The sequence below is a fragment of the Hyla sarda genome, chromosome 13 (genome assembly GCF_029499605.1).
Source record: "Hyla sarda isolate aHylSar1 chromosome 13, aHylSar1.hap1, whole genome shotgun sequence".
Classification (NCBI taxonomy): domain Eukaryota; kingdom Metazoa; phylum Chordata; class Amphibia; order Anura; family Hylidae; genus Hyla; species Hyla sarda.
The window spans coordinates 11,396,411-11,415,780 of record NC_079201.1 but is presented as its reverse complement, the minus strand read 5'-3'; the positions used below and the strand labels follow the sequence as shown (position 1 = coordinate 11,415,780).

The 19,370-nt window shown below is 43.9% G+C and overlaps 1 protein-coding gene across 1 annotated transcript in view; it reads right to left on the bottom strand.

Annotated features, from left to right (window-relative positions):
• Window positions 1-14,262: 14,262 nt before the first annotated feature.
• The window catches only part of JMJD6 (jumonji domain containing 6, arginine demethylase and lysine hydroxylase), a 33,030-nt gene continuing 27,922 nt past the window's right edge, over window positions 14,263-19,370 (bottom strand). Inside the window, exons 5-6 of the mRNA XM_056550087.1 lie at window positions 18,534-18,672; window positions 14,263-15,010 (exon numbers count right to left, since the gene is read on the bottom strand). Coding sequence (XP_056406062.1) covers window positions 14,879-15,010; window positions 18,534-18,672 — 271 coding nt within the window. The 3' untranslated portion in view covers window positions 14,263-14,878. The remainder of the gene's footprint in view (window positions 15,011-18,533; window positions 18,673-19,370) is intronic.

The window sequence follows — 19,370 nt, the reverse complement described above, 5'->3', positions numbered from 1 at the left end:
GGAGATTACATGAGGAGGGGATTTGTTACAGTGTGTCACCCCAGTAGTAAGGAGATTACATGAGGAGGAGGTTTGTTACAGTGTGTCACCCCAGTAGTAAGGAGATTACATGAGGAGGAGGTTTGTTACAGTGTGTCACCCCAGTAGTAAGGAGATTACATGAGGAGGAGGTTTGTTACAGTGTGTCACCCCAGTAGTAAGGAGATTACATGAGGAGGAGGTTTGTTACAGTGTGTCACCCCAGTAGTAAGGAGATTACATGAGGAGGAGGTTTGTTACAGTGTGTCACCCCAGTAGTAAGGGGATTACATGAGGAGGAGGTTTATTACAGTGTGTCACCCCAGTAGTAAGAAGATTACGTGAGGAGGAGGTTTGTTACAGTGTGTCACCCCAGTAGTAAGGAGATTACATGAGGAGGAGGTTTGTTACAGTGTGTCACCCCAGTAGTAAGGAGATTACATGAGGAGGAGTTTTCTTACAGTGTGTCACCCCAGTAGTAAGGAGATTACTTGAGGAGGAGGTTTGTTACAGTGTGTCACCTCAATAGTAAGGTGATTACATGAGGAGGAGGTTTGTTACAGTGTGTCACCCCAGTAGTAAGGAGATTACATGAGGAGGAGGAGGTTTGTTACAGTGTGTCACCCCAGTAGTAAGGAGATTACATGATGAGGGGGTTTGTTACAATGTGTAACCCCAGTAGTAAGGAGATTACATGAGGAGGAGGTTTGTTACAGTGTGTCACCTCAATAGTAAGGAGATTACATGAGGAGGAGGAGGTTTGTTACAGCGTGTCACCCCAGTAGTAAGGAGATTACATGAGGAGGAGGTTTGTTACAGCGTGTCACCCCAGTAGTAAGGAGATTATATGAGGAGGAGGTTTGTTACAGTGTGTCACTCCAGTAGTAAGGAGATTACATGAGGAGGAGGATTGTTACAGTGTGTCACCCCCGTAGTAAGGAGATTACATGAGGAGGAGGTTTGTTACAGTGTGTCACCCCAGTAGTAAGGAGATTATATGAGGAGGGGGTTTGTTACCGTGTGTCACCCCAGTAGTAAGGTGATTATATGAGGAGGAGGTTTGTTACAGTGTGTCACCCCAGTAGTTAGGAGATTACATGAGGAGGGGATTTGTTACAGTGTGTCACCCCAGTAGTAAGGAGATTACATGAGGAGGAGGTTTATTACAGTGTGTCACCCCAGTAGTAAGGAGATTACATGAGGAGGAGGTTTGTTACAGTGTGTCACCCCAGTAGTAAGGAGATTACATGAGGAGGAGGTTTGTTACAGTGTGTCACCCCAGTAGTAAGGAGATTACATGAGGAGGAGGTTTGTTACAGTGTGTCACCCCAGTAGTAAGGAGATTACATGAGGAGGAGGTTTGTTACAGTGTGTCACCCCAGTAGTTAGGAGATTACATGAGGAGGGGATTTGTTACAGTGTGTCACCCCAGTAGTAAGGAGATTACATGAGGAGGAGGTTTGTTACAGTGTGTCACCCCAGTAGTAAGGAGATTACATGAGGAGGAGGTTTGTTACAGTGTGTCACCCCAGTAGTAAGGAGATTACATGAGGAGGAGGTTTGTTACAGTGTGTCACCCCAGTAGTAAGGAGATTACATGAGGAGGAGGTTTGTTACAGTGTGTCACCCCAGTAGTAAGGAGATTACATGAGGAGGAGGTTTGTTACAGTGTGTCACCCCAGTAGTAAGGGGATTACATGAGGAGGAGGTTTATTACAGTGTGTCACCCCAGTAGTAAGAAGATTACGTGAGGAGGAGGTTTGTTACAGTGTGTCACCCCAGTAGTAAGGAGATTACACGAGGAGGAGGTTTGTTACAGTGTGTCACCCCAGTAGTAAGGAGATTACATGAGGAGGAGGTTTCTTACAGTGTGTCACCCCAGTAGTAAGGAGATTACATGAGGAGGGGGTTTGTTACAGTGTGTCACCTCAATAGTAAGGTGGGGTGTGTCAAAGAGTCAATGGGCAGAGTCAAGGGAGATGCAAAAGTAGGAAGACTTTTCCACTCTAGAGCACAAGTCTATACATAACTATATAGATTTTACACTCTATGCTGCATTTATACACCAGATTATTTCTGCAGTTTGTCACATTTGTGGCGCATCTATACCGCGTTTTATGTGCAGTTTGATCCCAGGGGCATAAATTGGAGGAAATCGCATTTGTAATAAATGACTTACCTTTTTTTCATCGCGATTCAGCAACTAAAAGAAATAAAAATAAAAAAAAGTGATGAAAACACGATGGAGGCAACAACGGAAATGCCACCGAAACACAACATTTCCAGTCACATACAAAAAGCAAAAATTCTTATCAAAGAAATAATGCAAACAATCAAACCACGTAAAAGGTGCAAAAATTCTAATCACAGAAAAAAATTCTCAATTATCAAATCACATCCAAAAAGCCAAAATTCGAATCATAGAAAAAAATGCAAAAAATTTAACACAGAAACACATCTGACCATGGTGTTTTTTTTTTTTTTTTTTTTTTTTTTTAATAGTTGGTTTTAATAGTTGGTTTGAGTTGTTGCGTTTTTTTTTTTCGCCCTGCGTTTTTATCATCTTCTGTCATTTTCATTCCAAGTCATGTGATTTATTCGTGGTTCGTTATTTGGGGCATTTTTTTCCTCCCATAGACTTCTATAGGAAGAAAAAAACAAAACTCCAAGGTTCCCTTAAAAAAAAAAAAACGCCACAGCCAAATAAACAATGATACAATGTTGCCCATGCTACTTCTGTTGTGGCATATGCACTTTTGGCGCTCCTTACTGTCTACTACAGTGTTTTCCCAACCAGTGCTCCTCCAGCTGTTGCAAAACTACAACTCCCAGCATGCCCGGACAGCCAAAGGCTGTCCGGGCATGCTGGGAGTTGAAGTTTGGCAACAGCTGGAGGCACCCTGGTTGGGAAACACTGGTCTAATGTGTTCTAAGCTGATGTATGTATTATATTTATTTATATATATATTATTTATTGATATATATATAATATTTATTATATTTATTTATATAATTATTTATATTCTTTATATATTTATTTATTTTATTTTATTTTTTTTTGTGTGTGTGTGTGTGTGTTTTTTACATACTCCATTTCAGGAAGCAGACAGATATTAGCTGAGCAGTAATAGGCAAATCTAAAACACAATTATTACAATTTATTTTTCTTGTTGATGGTTTTCTCACTTTGCGTGTTTTTTTTTAATACAGTAGAAGTTTAAAAAAAAAAAAAGCGAGCATGCTGGGAGTTGTAGTTTGGTAACAGCTGGAGGCACCCTGGTTAGGAAACACTGGTCTAATGTGTTCTGAGCTGATGTGTGTATTTATTTACTATATATATATATATATTTTTTTTTTTATTTATTTATTATATTTATTTATATATATATATATATATATATATATTTATTATATATATATATATATTTATTTATTATATTTATTTATATATATATATATTTATTATATTTATTTATATATATATATATATTTATTATATATATATATTTATTTATTATATTTATATATATATATATATATATATTTATTTATTATATTTATATATATATATATATATATATATATATTTATTATATTTATTTATATATATATATATATATATATATTTATTTATTATATTTATATATAAATATTATTTATTATATTTATTTATATAATTATTTACTTATATATATTTATATATTTTCTTTTCTTTTCTTTTTTTTTGTATGTGTTTATTTTTTTATTTTCTTTTACATACTCCAAAAAAAAAAAAAAAAAATACAAGAAGCAGCCATATATTAGCTGAACAGTAATAGGCAAATATAAAATGCAATTATTACAATTTGTTTTTCTTGTTGCTGGTTTTTCACACTTTGCGTGTGTTTTTTTTCCTTTTTTTTTTTTTAATACAGTAGAAGTTAAAAAAATAAACGAATAAATAAAAATTAAAAAAAAGTCTCGCCTTCATTCAGACAGGAACCAAAAGCTGAACAGCTGCTAATACTCACATGTATGTAGGTCACCGCTTCTGGAGGCTCTCAGAGCTAAAGCGGCGATCGCAGCGGGCGGACATCTTTGTTCTGGTTTAGCCGTCTCTCATTCCAGAGAAGCACCTCCCCTCAATGGCAGATAACAGGGAACAACACCTGTGTTGGCGCAAGGATTTTGCGCAATTTTGCTGCTACGTTCATGCATAATAATTTCTTTCAAAAAACAGCGCCACCCCTGTCCTCAGGTTGTGTGCGGTATTACAACTCGTCTCCATTCACTTCAATAGAACTGAGCAGCAATGCCTCACACAACCTGAGCTTATAATTCTGTGTGATTTGCTTCTTTTGTACTGATTTGTCCCGTTTTTTTATGCACAGGACCCGCACCCAGAACTGCATGTCCTTTTACTGTTGTCTCCGACCTTTCCCAGCATTCTATGCGGCCTGAGACAATTGGGGGAAGATTAAAAGGGGTTACCCAGGAAAAAAAACATATATATATATATATCAACTGGCTCCAGAAAGTTAAACAGATTTGTAAATTACTTCTATTAAAAAATCTTATTCCTTTCAGTACTTATGAGCTGCTGAAGTTGAGTTGTTCTTTTCTGTCTAAGTGCTCTCTGATGACACCTCTGTCTGTCTCGGGAACTGTCCAGAGTAGAAGCAAATCCCCATAGCAAACCTCTTCTACTCTGTGCAGTTGCCGAGACAAGCAGAGATGTCAGCAGAGAGCACTGTTGCCAGACAGAAAAGAACAACTCAACTTCAGCAGCTAATAATTATTGGAAGGATTAAGATTTTTTTAATAACAGTAATTTACAAATCTGTTTAACTTTCGGGAGCCAGTTGATATAAAAAAGAAGTTTTTTCCTGGAATACCCCTTGAATCTCCCCTAAATAAGTCACATGGTCTCCAGAGGGGCGTGGCTGAGAGAATGAAGAGGTTAGATTTTTTTCATCAGAGTCTGGAATTTAAATTTTTTCGAGGTGAAATTTACAGAAATTCAGTGGTATGCCCGCTGCAGCAGAAGACAATGGGGGAGATTTATCAAAACCCGTCCAGAGGAAAAGTTGCTGAGTTGCCCCTAGCAACCAATCAGATCGCTTCTCTCATTTTTTGAGGCCTCTGGAAAATGAATGAAGCGATCTGATTGGTTGCTATGGGCAGCTTTTCCTCTGGACAGGTTTCGATAAATCTCCCCCAATGGGAAGGCTGTTGCACTGGACTTACCAAGAAGAATATCTCCTTTTAGGCCATGTTCACACGGCGCAGCAGAACCAGCAGAACTTGCCGGCGCTATGACGTCTTGGAAATTCACCGTCCCCCATAGACTGCAAAGCATTCCCAAGAGGATTCCACTGAAAGAATTGACAGGTCGGAAATTCCGGAGTGTGCGCGATGCAGGAGAATCCAGATGAAAGCAATGGGACTCTGCTGCGACAGAATTTTCGAGCTGAATTTTTCCGCTAAATTCCTCTTGGAAATTCCTTTGTGTAAATATGGCCTAACATTGAGGGTAGGGTCACACGTAAGGGATCCACTGATGAACGACCCTATAGTGTGCCTTCTGCTGTGCCTGCTATGAGCGGATACAAAGGGACCTGCAGGACGCCACGCGCAGTGTACTCACAGACATCACCGTCACTCCCAGAGCTAGGGCGTCATGTACACTGCGCATGGCGACCCGCACATCCCTATGTCTGCTTGCATCACTAGAACGACGGATCCTCAGCGGAAAATACGGTGCAGATCCGTTACGTGTCCCTACCCTTAGGGCCCATTCACACTACGTACACTGCTCAAACAACTTAAACAACACAATGTAACTCCAAGTCACTGACACTTGTGTGAAATCCCACTGTCCACTCAGGAAGAACACTGATTGACAATCAATTTCACATGGAACAGACAACACGTGGAAATTATAGGCAATTAGCAAGACACCCCCAATAAAGGAGTGGTTCTGCAGGTAGTGACCACAGACCACTTCTCAGTTCCTATGCTTCCTGGCTGATGTTTTGGTCACTTTTGAATGTTGGCGGTGCTTTCACTCTAGTGGTAGCATGAGGCGGAGTCTACAACCCCAAGTGGCTCAGGTAGTGCAGCTCATCCAGGATGGCACATCAATGCGAGCTGTGGCAAGAAGGTTTGCTGTGTCTGTCAGCGTAGTGTCCAGAGCATGGAGGCGCTACCAGGAGACAGGCCAGTACATCAGGAGACGTGGAGGAGGCCGTAGGATGGCAACAACCCAGCAGCAGGACCGCTACCTCTGCCTTTGTGTAAGGAGGAGCAGGAGAAGCACTGTCAGAGTCCTGCAAAATGACCTCCAGCAGGCCACAAATGTGCATGTGTCCACTCCATGTGCCCTGTGCTCTTCACAGATGTAAGCAAGTTCACACTGAGCACATGTGACAGAGTCTGGAGACGCCGTGGAGAATGTTCTGCTGCCTGCAACATCCTCCAGCATGACCGGTCAGGCGGTGGGTCAGTAATGGTGTGGGTTGGCATTTCTTTGGGGGGCCGCACAGCCCTCCATGTGCTTGCCAGAGGTAGCCTGACTGCCATTAGGTACCAAGATGAGATCCTCAGACCCCTTGTGAGACCATATGCCGATGCGGTTGGTCCTGGGTTCCTCCTAATACAAGACAATGCTAGACCTCATGTGGCTAGAGTATGTCAGCAGTTCCTTCAAGAGGAAGGCATTGATGCTATGGACTGGCTGCCCGTTCCCCAGACCTGAATCCAATTAAGCACATCTGGGACGTCTCGCTCCATCCACCACAGACTGTCCAGGAGTTGGCGGATGCTTTAGTCCAGGTCTGGGAGGACATCCCTCAGGAGACCATCCTCCACCTCATCAGGAGCATGCCCAGGCGTTGTAGGGAGGTCATACGGGCACGTGGAGGCCACACACACTACTGAGCCTCATTGTGACTTGTATTAAGGACATTACATAAAGTTGGATCAGCCTGTAGTGGGGTTTTCCACTGTGATTTTGAGGGTGACTCCATATCCAGACCTCCATGGGTTGATACATTTCATTTCCATTGATAATATTTGTGTGATTTTGTTTTCAGCGCTAGAGATGAGCGAACTTACAGTAAATTCGATTCGTCACGAACTTCTCGGCTCGGCAGTTGATGACTTTTCCTGCATAAATTAGTTCACCTTTCAGGTGCTCCGGTGGGCTGGAAAAGGTGGATACAGTCCTAGGAGATGCTACCTGAAGGCTGAACTAATTTAGGCAGGATAAGTCATCAACTGCCGAGCCGAGAAGTTTGTGACGAATCGAATTTACTGTAAGTTCGCTCATCTCTAGTCAGCGCATTCAACTATGTAAAGAGGAAAGTATTTCATACGATTAGTTCATTCATTCAGATCTAGGATGTGTTATCGCAGTGTTCCCTTAATTTTTTTGAGCAGTGTATTTTCAGAGCAGATTTCCTCTCAGAAAACACAATGCAGCAGCCTCCCATTTTCTGCTCCCAGACGTTCATTCTTTTGGCGGAATCTGTGCTTACACGCATTACAGTCTATGGAAATGCGGCATTTCCCAGCCGTCCTAGCGCAGCTACAAATGGAACCTCTGCCCGGAATATGTCCAGGCGGAGATTCTGTAGAGTGAACGGGCCCTTCTACAACAGGAGCAAATACAGCTGACAGATTCCCCTTCGGGTCCGTTCACCGTCTCTGCTTCAGCAGAAATACCTCAAAAAACGCAATCAAGGCAATTTACATTATCTTATTGACAAAACGGGACTTTTTTTGACTGATTCCACTGAAAAAAATTAATTTGATTTGTCAGAAGTTGAAGTACGGAATAGGCCTGGGATGCAAGGTGGAATCATGAGGAATTCCCTACCATGTATCCAAGTATTACTAAACCAGGGTGCCTCCAGCTGTTGTAAAACTACAACTCCCAGCATGCCCGGACAGCCGTTGGCTGTCCGGGCATGCTGGGAGTTGTAGTTTTGCAACAGCTGGAGGCGCCCTGTTTGGGAAACACTGATATTTTCTAATACGCACAATACTACAAACACGTTGCGTGCATGCGCGAATGTTCCGTGCGTGTGCCAATGAGCGCCCTGCAGCCCGCCTATGCTGCAATAGTGGTCACACACAGAACGTTTACCACATGTTATCGAGCAATGTCTGTCAGCGAGTGAAGGGCAGGAATATATATGGACACTAAAAGGGAGAACTACGGTCACAACATCTCCCTTCTAGTCATAGTCCCATGGAACCGGGGACGCAGTCACTTCCTTTTTCTGGAGAATACTGATGACACTGTTTGCCGTACGTGAATAGATCTCTACCACCATTTTATCAAGAGCAGTGCAGTTGCCCATAGCAACCAGAGTACTGCTTTCATTTTCAAAAAGGCCTATGGAAAGTGAAAGTAACCTGAGAGGTTGCTATGGGAACAGCACTAGTCTCTCTCTACACAGGTTTTCATAAATATCCCCTATAGGTTTTTTTTTGCTGGTTTTAGAGTTTTTATATCGTTTTACATATTAACAAAACATTAAAAAAATAAAAAATTAGACCAGAGGGATTTCTGGGACAACAAAAGGTCCTACATGTTCTTTTGCGCTCTAATGCTTTACTTGTGTTTCCTCACCGTATGCCGCTCCAAGATGAGGGGGCGGATGCCACTTAATATTAGTGACTGGCCCAACCCCCTCGTCTCAGGACGGTATACTTCCGAAATGACCAGGGAGTGGTGTAGAAAAGAGGTCCCCAACCCGGTCCTCAAGGACCACCAACAGTCCAGATCTTTATATGAGTGGTATAGATCAGAGGTCCCCAACCTGGTCCTCAAGGACCACCAACAGTCTAGATCTTTATATGAGTGGTATAGAGCAGAGGTCCTCAACCCAGTCCTCAAGGCCACCAACAGTCCAGATCTTTATATGAGTGGTATAGAGCAGAGGTCCCCAACCCAGTCCTCAAGGCCACCAACAGTTCATATCTTTATATGAGTGGTATAGAGCAGAGGTCCCCAACCCAGTCCTCAAGACCACCAACAGTCCAGATCTTTATATGAGTGGTATAGAGCAGAGGTCCTCAACCCAGTCCTCAAGACCACCAACAGTCCAGATCTTTATATGAGTGGTATAGAACAGAGGTCCCCAACCCAGTCCTCAAGACCACCAACAGTCCAGATCTTTATATGAGTGGCATAGAGCAGAGGTCCCCAAACCAGTCCTCAAGACCACCAACAGTCCAGATCTATATATGAGTGGTATAGAGCAGAGGTCCTCAACCCAGTCCTCAAGACCACCAACAGTCCAGATCTTTATATGACTGGTATAGAGCAGAGGTCCCCAACCCAGTCCTCAAGACCACCAACAGTCCAGATCTTTATATGAATGGTATAGAGCAGAGGTCCCCAACCCAGTCCTCAAGACCACCAACAGTCCAGATCTTTATATGAGTGGTATAGAGAAGAGGTCCCCAACCCAGTCCTCAAGGCCACCAACAGTCCAGATCTTTATATGATTGGTATAGAGCAGAGGTCCCCAACCCAGTCCTCAAGGACCACCAACAGTCCAGATCTTTATATGAGTGGTATAGAGCAGAGGACCCCAACCCAGTCCTCAAGACCACCAACAGTCCAGATCTTTATATGAGTGGTATAGAGCAGAGGTCCTCAACCCAGTCCTCAAGACCACCAACAGTCCAGATCTTTATATGAGTTGTATAGAGCAGAGGTCCCCAACCCAGTCCTCAAGACCACCAACAGTCCAGATCTTTATATGAGTGGTATAGAGCAGAGGTCCCCAACCCAGTCCTCAAGGCCACCAACAGTCCAGATCTATATATGAGCAGTATAGAGCAGAGGTCCCCAACCCAGTCCTCAAGGCCACCAACAGTCCAGATCTATATATAAGTGGTATAGAGCAGAGGTCCCCAACCCAGTCCTCAAGACCACCAACAGTCCAGATCTTTATATGAGCAGTATAGAGCAGAGGTCCCCAACCCAGTCCTCAAGTCCACCAACAGTCCAGATCTTTATATGAGTGGTATAGAGCAGAGGTCCTCAACCCAGTCCTCAAGACCACCAACAGTCCAGATCTTTATATGAGCAGTATAGAGCAGAGGTCCCCAACCCAGTCCTCAAGGCCACCAACAGTCCAGATCTTTATATAAGTGGTATAGAGCAGAGGTCCTCAACCCAGTCCTCAAGACCACCAACAGTCCAGATCTTTATATGAGTGGTATAGAGCAGAGGTCCTCAACCCAGTCCTCAAGGCCACCAACAGTCCAGATCTTTATATGAGTGGTATAGAGCAGAGGTCCCTAACCCAATCCTCAAGACCACCAACAGTCCAGATCTTTATATGAGTGGTATAGAGCAGAGGTCCCCAACCTTGTCCTTAAGACCACCAACAGTCCAGATCTTTATATGAGTGGTATAGAGCAGAGGTCCCTAACCCAATCCTCAAGACCACCAACAGTCCAGATCTTTATATGAGTGGTATAGAGCAGAGGTCCCCAACCCAGTCCTCAAGGCCACCAACAGTCCAGGATTTACATTTTTCCCTGTTCTTTTCCAAGGATTGCAGTGCAAAGTGTGAAATCTGTAGAAAAATGTGCATGTAATATGAGCAGAAAATCTTCGGGTAAGCTTGCACGCTATGGAAAGTACATGTTATGCAAGCAGATAAAATTTCTAAAAACCCATATAGGAAAAATAAAATCAAAATGCAGTATGCCGTACCGTCGTGTCTTTTTCTGGCAGATGGCTTAGTATTGTACCTTTTGTATCGTAATTGGGTGAAATCCACAGCCTGATCCACATAAAGGGTTTACCTTTCCGAATTCTGCCGAAATTCAAAGCCCCATTGCGATTCCGTCCGCAATTCCGCTAAATTTAATGTTATTTAAAATAACATAATGGGCATTACATTTCGGTGGAATTAATAAAATAAAGCAGAAATTATACGGTTTTAAACTCAAATTTTATTCTTTTGTTAGAAAATATATAAAAAAAAATAAAAATAAAAAAAAAACGATGGAGGGGAAAGGACTTAAATTAACAGAGATCACAGAGGAGGGAGATAAAAATACACATTTCTGGGATGTGGATATAATTAATGGAGATGCCGGCGGCCGAGGTTCATCTAGATCGGGAACAGACGGCAGCTCGGGGAAATCTCCGCCACTGAGCCACCGCGCCAAAATGTCTCTTCATTGGGGGGAGGGGTTGTCTGAATAGTTAACGTTACGGATTTCTAGGGGAATTATTAATTAAAATCACTTCAAAGCTGCAGCCGCAGAACGAGACGGACTCCAGAGGGATTTGTGTATTGCCTGCCGGGGGTTAATTGTATATGACGAGAGACATAATCCATATCAAGTGCGGAATCGGGGCTGGATCTATAGACTGACTCCCTACGTTCACATCGATATATAGTAGTGGTCTCCAAACGGTGCAAAACTACAACTCCCAGCATGCCCGGACAGCCAACGGCTGTCCGGGCATGCTGGGATTTGTAGTTTTGCAACATCTATCAGGTCTACCGTTTGGAGACGAGAGTAACTTGTCCTTTATTCCTGTAAATCTCTGCTCGTTCTGGGCTAAGTAGTCAAGTGGGCGGTGCCACTTAGTGATTGACAGCTGTCTATATGAACACCTATACAGAGAGCTGTCAATCACTGATCAAGGCTAAGTAGGCGGTGCCACTCAGTGATTGACAGCTGTCTATATGAACACCTATACAGAGAGCTGTCAATCACTGATCAAGGCTAAGTAGGCAAGTGGGCGGTGCCACTCATTAACTGACACCTCTTTATGCACACTGATTAGTACCGCCCACTTGACTACTTTTTATATCAACTGGTGCCAGAAGGTTTAACAAATTTGCAAATGACTTCTATTTTAAAATCTTAACCCTTCCAGTACTTACCAGCTGCTGTATGCTCCACAGGAAGTTGTGTCGTTCTTTCCAGTCTGACCCCAGTGGCACCTCTGTCCATGTCAGGAACTGTCCAGAGCAGGAGCAAATCCCCGTAGTAAACCTATCTTGATTGGACAGTACCTGACATGGACAGAGGTGTCAGCAGAGAGCACTGTGGTCAGACTGGAAAGAACTACACCACTTTCTCTGAAGCATAAAGCAGCTGATTAGGAATAATAAGTATTATTAGTATTAGTACTGTAGTATTAAGCAGCTAATAAGTCCTGGAAGGATTAAGATTTTTTTAATAGAAGTAATTTACAAATCTGTTTAACTTTCTGGCACCAGTTGATTTAAAAAAATAGCTTTCCACCAGAGTACCCCTTTAACCCAGATCAGCGATTGCCAGCTATCTGTGTATAAGAGACAGCTATCTCTATATGCACACTTATACACAGATAGCTGCCAATGACAGCCACCTCTATATACCACCCACCTGACTACTTAAAGGGGTGTTTTGCTACTCCCTGCAGCACACACAACTTTTTATTTTCTATATGCTGGGTGTGTGTGGTGGTGATGCCACGCTTCTTCATGACATCACGCCCCCTCCCATAGACATGAATGGAGAGGCGTGACATGATGTCACGACCACCGCCGCCCGCAACCAGCGGAGAGAAAATAAAAAAGGTGCTACAGGTAACAGCAGAGTACCCCTTTAACCAAGTGATCAAGGACTGACAGCCCCCTCTATATGGACAATCACTGAGTAGTACCGCCCACTTGACTACTTAGCCCAGTGATTGGCAGCTCTTTGTGTATGTGTGCATTTAAAGATCTGCCAATCACTGATCAGCACCGCCCACTTGACTACTTATTTCACAGATAGTTGTCAATTATTGATCTGGGCTAGGATGTACGGGATGAATCCTTAAAAAATTATCACCAATACATAAATACCATATTTAAAGGGGATTTCCACCCACAGTAAAAAGGCATAACTGCTCACTGGGACCCCCATCGATCCTTAGAACAGGGAGATAATGGTCCCCAAAATGAATAGAGCGAACTGCTTGCTGGGAGTTGTAGTTTTCTCTAAGGGTTCCGCCAAACATTGCCGAGATAAGCATTCAGCAATGTTCAGGATCCCCATAGAGAAGTATTTCTTGGTCCGAAATAGAAAGCCCATACTAAAACCGCACACACAGTTGCGAGCTGTCAATCACTGAGCAGGACCGCCCACTTGACGACTGCCGAGAAGAAAATACATTTCTGCTCATTCTGGGCTAAGTTGTCAAGGGGGCGGTCCTACTGAGTGGTTGACAGCTCTCTCTATATGCACACTTATACACAGACAGCTGTCAATCACTCATCTGGGCTTAGTAGTCACGTGGGCGGTCCTATTTATTGGTGGAAAGCTCTTTATGTAAATCACTGATCTCGGCTAAGTGTGCATAGAGAGAGCTGTCAATCATTGTGTGGGACCGCCCTATTGACTACTTATACACAGATAGCTGTCAATTACTGATCTCAGCTAAGTAGTCAAGTGGGTGGTCCCACATAGTGATTGACAGCTCTCTCTCTCTGTATGCACAGTTAGCCCAGATCAGTGATTTACAGCTATCTAAGTGCTCAAAGAGAGCTTTCAATCAGATTAGGACCGCCCACTTGACTACTTATACACAGATACTTGTCAATTACTGATGTGGGTTGAGTGGGTGGTCTTACGCAGTGATTGACAGCTCTCTCTATATGCATACTAATACACAGAGAGCTGTTAATCACTGATCTGGGCCAGTTAGTCAAGTGGGCGGTGCTGAACAGTGATTGACAGCTCTGTGTTTAAAGGGGTACTCTGGTGGAAAAAATTTTTTTAATTTAAATCAACTGGTGGCAGAAAGTTAAACAAATTTGTAAATTACTTCTATTAAATAATCTTAATCCTTCCAGTACTTATTAGCTGCTGAATACTACAGAGGAATTTCTTTTCTTTTTGGAACACAGAGCTCTCTGCTGACATCACGAGCACGGTGCTCTCTGCTGATATCTCTGTCCACTTAAGGAACTGTCCAGAGTAGGAAAAAAAAAATCACCATAGCAAATATATGCTGCTCTGGACAGTTCCTAAAATGGACAGAGATGTCAGCAGAGAGCACTAAGCTTGTGATTCAGCAGAGAGCTCTGTGTTCCAAAAAGAAAAGAATTTCCTCTGTAGTATTTAGCAGCTAATAAGTACTGGAAGGATTAATATTTTTTAATTGAAGTAATTTACAAATCTGTTTAACGTTCTGGCACCAGTTAGTTTAAAAAAAATAAAAAATAAAATAAAAAAAAGGTTTTCCACCGGAGTACCCCTAGAGACATCTGTCAATTACACAGTAGGACCGCCTACTTGACTATTTAGCCTAGAACGAGGGGAGATTTAGTATTCAGGTAGCAATAAACCCTAGAGCACTGTAACCAAGCTGTTGCACAACTACGACTCCCAGCATGCCCTGATAGCCGCAGGCTATCAGGGCATGCTGGGAGTTGTAGTTGTGCAACAGCTGGAGAACCTCAGCTGTCTCATCAGAGTTAAAAGACCTAAGAACCTGCACAGACCTCACTTGCTGCAGGAGGTTAAAAACAGACGCGAAGAATATAGTAAAATCCTTAATTTTTCTTGTATTTAGAACCTAAAGTGGGGTCCCGACCAGATATTCCCGCCCTCCCCTTGAAGCGACACTTCCATTATTCATCCGCGACGCTTCGTAACCATTACCGGAGATGATTTCACAGGAGTTGGTATGGACACCAATAAATTGTCTGTATAGATATATATATAAAAATGGTGGCACTCCGCTTGATCCTTAGACTTCTAGCAGCTGATTAGGAAAGGGAAATCAGAACAAGAAGGAAACCGTCCCGTTGCGATCGTGCGCAGGAGCCATCTTTTGCCGTCTCTGGCTGCCAGACTAGTGTCACCTGGAGGAGCTCCGCTCTTTGCTCACACAGTCGTCCTGCGTGGTGCTGTCCCCGTTGCCCATCCCGCTGCACGTTCTCCTCTTCTTCTTACGGTGCGACATGGTCTCCGCTCCGGAACTGGAGTCGTCCTGTGGGCGGAAAAAGTAGAATATGTTCTGTACAAAGAATTCTTGCTCTAAACGCAAGGGTCCCCAGCTGTTGCAAAACTACAATTCCCAGCCTGTCCGGGCATGCTGAGAGTTGTAGTTTTGGGATATGTAGCCAAGTGGGCAGATTGGCAGCTATGAGCATATAAAGAGCTGTCAATCAATCAATAGGACCGCCCACTTGACTACATATACACAGATGGCTTTCCGTCACTGATCTGGGCTTAGTAGTCAAATGGGCGGTGCTATTAACACGGAGAGTCCAGATTAGTGATTGGCAGCTGTGTATACACAAATCACTGATCTGGGCTAAGTAGTCAAGTAGGCGGTCCTATTCCGTGATTGACAGTTCTCTTTATATGCACATATAGCTGCCAATCACTAATCTGGGCTGTGTAAATAGCACCGCCTACTTGACTACTTAGCCCAGATCAGTGATTGAAAGCTATCAGTGTGTAAGTAGTCAGGTGGGCGGTCCTATTCCGTGATTGACAGTTCTCTTTATATGCACATATAGCTGCCAATCACTAATCTGGGCTATGTGTACATGTAGAGAGCACTATCTTTGTATAAGGGAGCATATAGAGAGAGCAGCCCATCACTGAGTAGCACCGCCCACTTGACTTGTTTGATACAGATTGCTTTCAATAACTAATCTGGGCTGTGTCAAACAAGTCAACTGGGCGGTGCTACTCAGTGATGGGCTGCTCTCTCTATATGCTCCCTTATACACAGATAGTGCTCTCTATATGTACACATAGCCCAGATTAGTGATTGGCAGCTATATGTGCATATAAAGAGAACTGTCAATCACTGAATAGGACCGCCCACACAGCTGCCAATCACTAATCTGGGCTGTGTAAATAGCACCGCCCACTTGACTATTTAGCCCAGATCAGTGATTGATAGCAATCTGTGTAAGTAGTCAGGTGGGTGGTCCTATTCCGTGATTGACAGTTCTCTTTATATGCACATATAGCTGCCAATCACTAATCTGGGCTATGTGTACATGTAGAGAGCACTATCTGTGTATAAGTGAGCATATAGAGAGAGCAGTCCATCACTGAGTAGCACTGCCCACTTGACTTGTTTGACACAGATAGCCCAGATTAGTGCTTGAAAGCAATCTGTGTCAAACAAGTCAAGTGGGCGGTGCTACTCAGTGATGGGCTGCTCTCTCTTATACACAACTGTCAATCAGAACGGTCAATCAATAAATAGGACCGCCCACTTGACTACTTACACATAGCTTTCATTCACTCATCTGGGCTGTGTGTAAGTGGTCAAGTGGGTGGTACTTCTCAGTGATTGACAGCTCTCTATAAGCACACTAATACAAACAGATAGCAGCAAATTACTGAGCTGTCAATCACTGAATAGGCCCGCCCAGTTGACTACTTAGCCCAGATCAGTGATTGAGAGCAAAGTAGTCAAGTAGGTGGTCCTATTTACTGATTGACAGCACTCTCTATAAGCACAGAAAGCCCAGATCAGTAATTTGCAGCTGCTTGTACTAGCTTATAAAGAGTTTTTGCTTATAAAAAGTTTTCAATCACTGAATAGGACCGCCCACTTGACTTCTTATACACAGAGTGCTTTCAATCACTGATCTGGACAAAGTTCTAAATTAATTGGCATCTCTTTCTATATCCACATGTATACACAGACAGCTGTCAATCACTGATCAGCGCCGCTGACTTTTTAGCCTAGATCAGTGCTTGGCTGCTTTCCATGAATAAGTAGTCAAGTAGGCAGTACTACTCAGTGATTGACAGCACAATTACACACACAGATAGCCCTGGCAGCTCTCGGCATATAGCGACAGCTGTTAGTCACTGAATAGGACCGCCCACTTGACTACTTAAACACAGATAGCTTTCAATCACTGATCTGGGCTAACTATTCAAGTGGGCGACAGTGATTGGCATCTCTCTATCCCAGATCACTTATCTGGGCCATTTGTGTTTAGGTGTGAATATAGAGAGCTGTCAATCACAGAGTAGCACCGCCCACTTGACTACTTAGCCCAGAACAAGCAGAGCTTTACATGAATAAATAACAACCTTTCCTGGTACGGCGCTGACCTAACCCCAGCGCTCCTATAGAGAATACATGGTGTGGATACTGACCCCCATGTTCGATGGAGCAGGAGGATTCGGGGCCCTGTTTTGGAGATCTGCGCTCAACCTTTACAGTCTGTCTGCTGCAATAGCAACTGATCGGCACCCCACGATTGCACTGTGAGGGTGCCGATCGGACAAGTCATAATCTACATGCCACGACCACTATTGTTCGCGGCATCTAAGGGTTAAAGGGGAACTCCGGTGGAAAACTTTTTATTTTTTTTATCAACTGGTGCCAGAAGTTAAACAGATTTGTAAATTACTTCTATTAAAAAATCTTAATCCTTCCAGTACTTATTAGCTGCTGAATACTACAGAGGAAATTCTTTTCTTTTTGGAACACAGAGCTCTCTGCTGACATCACGAACACAGTGCTCTCTGCTGACATCTCTGTCCATTTTAGGAACTGTCCAGAGCAGCATATGTTTGCTATGGGGATTTTCTCCTACTCTGGACAGTTCTTAAAATGGACAGGTGACGTCAGCAGAGAGCACTGTGCTCGTGATGTCAGCAGAGAGCTCTGTGTTCCAAAAAGAAAAGAATTTCCTCTGTAGTATTCAGCAGCTAATAAGTACTGGATTTTTTAATAGAAGTAATTTACAAATCTGTTTAACCTTCTGGCAACAGTTGATTTAAAAAAATAAAAAAAATAAGTTTTCCTCGGGAGTACCCCTTTAACCCTCGAGATGCCGCGGACAATAGTGATCGTGGCATTTAGATGATGACTTGTCCGATCGGCACCCTCGCAGTGCAATCGCGGGGTGCCGATCAGTTGCCAGACTTTAAACTGTAGACTGGCTTTATTATTCTGTCACTGTATAAACCCCCGGAGTTCCCCTTTAAACTAAAGTCCGGTCTGGGCAAGTATCTGTAAGACACCGCCGACTCCTGCTGCATATGGGGTGGGCTCAGCTGGTATGCGTGCTCCGTGTGCGGTGTAAAAATTTGGCAGGGGCGGCCATTTAGGGGTTAAATATTCTGCCCTGCCTTGGAATTTTATTACTATCCACGCTTGGTTTTAGGCAGACATCGTGGCGCTAACATTCCTAAAAGCCCAAAAACCCACAGATGTATGAAATCCATTTTGTAGCTACAAGTTTTGTGCGGAAACTCCTAATCACATTACTTCCGCGTGTTGCGTTCTTTTTGGCTTTTACCGGAGATCTGTCACATCGGATCAACCCGCCGCTCCACAGACTTATCACGTCTGCCAATGCTTATTACTTATTAACAGTGGTCTCCAAGCTGTGGACCTCCAGCTGTTGCAAAACTACAACTCCCAGCATGCCCGGACAGCCGTTGGCTGTCCGGGCATGCTGGGAGTTGTAGTTTTGCAACAGCTGGTGGCCCGCAGTTTGGAGACCGCCGCTTTAAAACCTTACCTCCGATCCAGATTCGGAAGAGCTGGATGACGAGGAGCTGGAGGAGTCGCTCGAAGAGTCGGACGCGATCCCAGTCGACTCCTGTAAATCCACGGTGTCGGCCAACGCAGCCAGATCAGGGCACTCCTGCTTCAGGATCCTAAAAAAAAAAGGTAAAAATAGTGCAAAAAAGTGGTTACCAGGAGTCCAATGTAAGTCTATGGGACACCTGATCAACTTGTTCTCAGGCTGCGGAGATTGCCCGGGGGTTTTAAACATCCTTAATGCAAGTTAATGCAGGGTTGGAGAGAGAGAGAGAGAGAGAGAGAGAGAGAGAGAGGACGGGGTCATGGCAGTGTTGGAGTGCAGAAAGGACATACAGCCTATTACTGCTGGGGCTTCAAAAGACTGGAAAAGCTGGGTGGCACACAGTATGCATGCTACCCTGCTTTTCCAGTCTGCTGAAGAATGCCAATAGGGATACTTTACCATTTTGATATTCCCTTAAAGGAGTAGTCCAGTGGTGATTCAGTGGTGAGCAACTTATCCCCTATCCTAAGGATAGGGGATAAGTTGCAGATCGCGGGGGGTCCGACCGCTGGGGCCCCCTGCGATCTCCTGTACGGAGCCCCTTCGGCAATCTCCGGCTCTGCCATAGAGATGTATTGAGGGGGCGTGTCGGCCGCCGCCTCGTGCGGGGGTCGACACCCGCTATCTCGGCGGAGAGCCGAGGCCCCGTACAGAGAGATCGCAGGGGGCCCCAGCGGTCGGACCCCCCGCGATCTCAAACTTATCCCCTATTCTTAGGATAGGGGATAAGTTTTTCACCACTGGACTACCCCTTTAAGGAGACTGGGA